The 4144-nt window shown below is 42.7% G+C and overlaps 1 protein-coding gene across 4 annotated transcripts; it reads right to left on the bottom strand.

Moving 5' to 3' along the window:
• Positions 1-589: 589 nt before the first annotated feature.
• On the bottom strand, positions 590-3856 carry LOC100191763 (AP-3 complex subunit sigma-2). 4 transcript variants are annotated; one of them, NR_183638.1, is made up of 8 exons: positions 3395-3792; positions 3153-3195; positions 3018-3079; positions 2706-2802; positions 2236-2306; positions 2062-2123; positions 1122-1213; positions 590-1037 (listed from the first exon to the last, which is right to left on the bottom strand). NR_183638.1 is itself a non-coding variant. In XM_008659803.3 (8 exons), exons 1-8 carry the CDS (start codon positions 3461-3463, stop codon positions 971-973), a joined length of 513 nt encoding a protein of 170 aa, XP_008658025.1. In that variant the 5' UTR covers positions 3464-3856; the 3' UTR covers positions 770-970. The 4 variants fall into 4 exon arrangements, 2 of the variants coding, with proteins under 2 accessions (NP_001130660.1, XP_008658025.1); XR_558171.3 differs by having other exon boundaries at positions 770-1037; positions 2062-2110; positions 3395-3856; XM_008659803.3 differs by having other exon boundaries at positions 770-1037; positions 2099-2110; positions 3395-3856.
• Between the last annotated feature and the right edge of the window lie 288 nt (positions 3857-4144).

Here is a 4144-nt window from a genome sequence, read left to right as displayed (position 1 = left end):
CAGGCTAGCTGTCTATGTGGCTCTACGTAGTCAGCTGAGGTCTCGCCTATAGTCAGATCTAAAAGTTTAGGTCGGATTATTTAGTGCCGTCCAAGCATGATATAAAAATAGAAGCTTAAATTACGGTCTGACACAAAAAATGAGTCGAGTCAATACGACCCAAATAATCGTGTCGTGTCTTAAACATAGATACGATGAATGATATGACACGACACGACTAGATGATCGTGTTTAGGACAACATGGCATAAAATAAAATGAGACGCTAATTAGAAAATTGACATTTAAATGGTTATTTAATTTTCTAATAATTTTTATCTCTCCAAAAAAGTTACAGGAAGCATTGATACTTGTTGAATATATGTTTTTATTAAAAAAATAAATAGCAATTTTGAGTCACGTTGCTAGTTCTCGTATGAATTTTTAATCTATAACAAAGTTATGAAAAATTTGAATGTATATTTTTTAACGGTATATGTCAGTTTTTTCTCCATTGGCACGATCATCGCCTCGCTGTCGTATCGAGTTTTTTACAATTGTGAAACTTCCACCGGCGCCATTTGCAGGAATAGAACTCCGAAGAATCTTGTGACCAAAATAGTTCTCAGGATGATAGCACCATGCCCCAAGGATGGTAGTTAATTCCGAAGAGTTCTATTCTGGTCACCATGGATACACTAGTTCTTTCTCGGACACCATGGATACACTAGTTCTCAGGATAAGAATATTGCTAATTTGTTACTGGGGCATGTCTAAACCTTAGCGAGCACTGTCAGACGATCAAGCATATAACGCAGGCAGTATTATTGGACTGCAGATGCCGCATTCATATCCAGGTTACAGGCTTACAGAATACAGCCGGGGGGCGGGGGCATACAAGGTCTTATCGGAGAACTAAAATGAGACTGAATAGTATATCTCAGTTCTGTTCACACCTTAAATGTCACATTGTTCTGGAAACGAGTGGAAGCTCAACGGGTAAAACGCTCTGTAATCGACTTGGGTATGAAGCTGGTTGTGCTCGATTGTTTCTCCAGCCTGTGTCAAGTAATGGACATTGATATTAGCATGAGGCATAATAGTGCAGACAATATATGGAGCGGAGAAGGCAGCGGGGAGAACCTTTCAATCTCTTCCACAGATTTCATTATCTGTTCTGAACTTGTTTCGATCACCTGTCCCCCCGATATCATCTCATCCAAAATGGTGTGCAGCTGCATCAGATATTGACAATTAAATAAAGGAACATGAAGAAACACAAGAATAGTGGAATGAATCATCAGGGCATTTTGTCTTAAGATTGAGCATTTCATTGCCAACACTTAAGTTGAGAATTCAAAGAACAAGGGAAAACCAGCACCATATGCATCCACAGGTTCAGTGCTAAGGGGCAAAAGTTTGGCGTAGAGCTACAACTACCTGCATACTAACAAAATTCTATTGCCACGGCATGAAAATATGCTCCAGTAGACTCGTTCTTCACTTCTTCCTTGTTTTTCAATTTCTACACCACTGGGAGGTGGTGCCAAACTAACACGGGCAGCAGCCACAATGGGTAGGCAGCAGGAAGGATGGTGCAGATTCCCTATTTGAAGTACTGTGTAATATATACATGATTCCATCTTTATTGTTTAGATTGTTTCTGTCTATGTTAACTTAGATTTCTGAAGAGTGAGAATTCTCTTCAACATAACGATGTGCGCAGTGCAGAGCCAAAGCAGACAATGGAATTAAAAAAAGGAGTCCTATGTATCTCAAGTTCTTAACTCTATCTCTCTGCTTAGCCAAAGCCTCTCTCACAGGGGTGCCCAGTGCCCTCCATCATTTAAGGCAGCTGCCATCCAAACTCCACCCAGCTCCTAAGAAAATTATCCATTTGAAGCCTATCTATATTGCCTATTACAACCACAATAATTAATTAGATGGATAGATAATGGTATAGCTATTCTGCATAACAGGGATTCTTGGATTCAGGCATTTGTTATACTCAAACTTTCAGATTTGCACAGCACTGCATATGACATGTGCATAAAAAGGCGTAATTTGATACAGATAACCCAACTGCTGTCAAAAATGGTGATGCAGCTTCTGTGTCCCACCTTTTCTGCTGCCTAAAACATGCAACTGAAGAATCATAAATGGAATTTTCAGCAGGATAGAAACCATGCATCCTCGATAGGCACACTATTCTAGTATAAAAGGATAAAAAAAGTAGGATCATATGGACATATGGTACCTTGTTGAAGTTAAATACGATGTCAAGCTCGCATACATTCTTGAAGCATCTGTCCAATGTTTCAACAAACACTGTGCACGAGACAAAGTTAGTATAGAGTGATCAATCTCCTAGAACCAGAGCTGATAAGTCCTTTTAGACAAAAGGAAGACAAAATAAGTCTTCAGTTATAGTGAAGTCCAAAGTGAAAATTTTCAGTAGCTATAAGAATTGATGGACAGAGAAGAAAGTTGAGAACATGCTAGTGTAGTTACATCAAAATTCGTAGGTACTTCATAACAGAAAAAATAATGCATCAAATACAGAATAAAAATGTTAAATACAAGGGTGATTGAATACTGAAATAAGCACAATAAATAGCTAATATTTATGCAGTAAGACAGGCCGAACAGGTGAATGGCATGAATATAATCCGTTCTCTTAGAAAAGTGAGAAAGCTTTCCTCTTTCATCAATAAGCCATTGGGTTACCTTGTACGAGGTCGAGCATGGCAAGCTCGTTCTCAGAGCTATCAAAGACAAAAACAAAGTATAGTGTGGCCAAATGCTTGTAGACCATTTTTGTTCCCTGCAAAGCGCAAAAAAGAAAATCATATCTTTGGAACCTTCATCAACTCTGTTGATAATATGAGCAAATTAACCTAGATAGATCGGCTTAACCATTGGGGAGTTAGCACAAGGAGACAAATGGCATCTGACCAATTAACTTTTTTCCATTCATTGCTAGCATTTGCACACCAGCTGTCCCATTAGCATAAGATTTACTACTGCATCAGCCATTACCGGGCCAAAGATGGAGTCCACCTTGACAAAATTGCTCGCGCTCTCGGGCCTTGCAGAGAGTACTGTAACAAGAAATTCCACAGTTCAGCATCCTTAAGAAATTAATGAAGAGATGAGGAACAGGACCATGCATACATTGGAAGACACAGCGGACGAGGTCCTGATGCTTCTCGGGTGGCTGCGACCATAGAACGAGGAAGTAAATGAATTAAGGCAAGAATATTTGCTTCGCTGAAGTAATTGCTCGAGCAAGAAAGGGTCCATGGATGAAGCAGTAGTTGATCCGGGTGGGGAAATTGATCGAGCAATTGGTGGGTGGTGAAGAAAGAGAGGGGACTAGGTGACACCTGTAGAGAAGAGAGGAGAGGGTTTGGAACCTGGAAACTGTAGAACTTGAGAAGGCGGGGCTTGGCCTGGGTGCTGATCACCATCACCGCCTGGATCATGGCGGAGGAGCGCTGGCTGGGACTCTGGCAGAGCAACTAGCCAACGATCATCAGATCGCGAGCGCTAGTGAACGGAGGAAACCCGGGTAGCGCTCCAGCAGCAGCTTCGCCTCCACGCCAACCAAACGGAAACGCTGGCGTCCGCTTCGCCCTCCCCGAAACGCCCCTCCGAGCCGGGCCGTGGCGCCGGAGCGGACTAGCGGAGCCGCGGAGCCCCCGGAGGCCGGAGCGAAGCTACTGATTCGCCTCGTGGGACAGGCAGATCGCGTGGGGCTAGTGGAGTGCCGGAAATCCTCCGGTCGGCCGGTCCGACCGATCGGCATGCTGCCGCCCGCAGACCATGAGGATTGAGGAGCCTGTGGCGGCCCACGAGGAATCAGATTCGAACGCCGGCCCACGCGAGAGAGCTTTAAGGGCATTCTATATATTAACCCTAGCACCCATTCCCATTTTGGGCGGAACAGATCTACTAATTCTTTTATTCCAGTTAGTAAGAGGGATCTTGAACTAAGAAATAGACCTAGCAGCTAAAAGAGGGTATCCTGAGCAATTGCAAGAATGGGGTTCATTGATATTCCTGGTATAGTAGATGCTATCACACATACAGTCATACTCAATTCGATGGAATTGTTTGATCTTAAAGGGGATCTTCTATAATTTCGCACATAAGGGGTTATTTCT

The sequence above is a fragment of the Zea mays genome, chromosome 9 (assembly GCF_902167145.1).
Source record: "Zea mays cultivar B73 chromosome 9, Zm-B73-REFERENCE-NAM-5.0, whole genome shotgun sequence".
Classification (NCBI taxonomy): domain Eukaryota; kingdom Viridiplantae; phylum Streptophyta; class Magnoliopsida; order Poales; family Poaceae; genus Zea; species Zea mays.
Note: the sequence above shows the minus strand (reverse complement) of the source record. Positions and strands in the feature narration are given on the sequence as shown.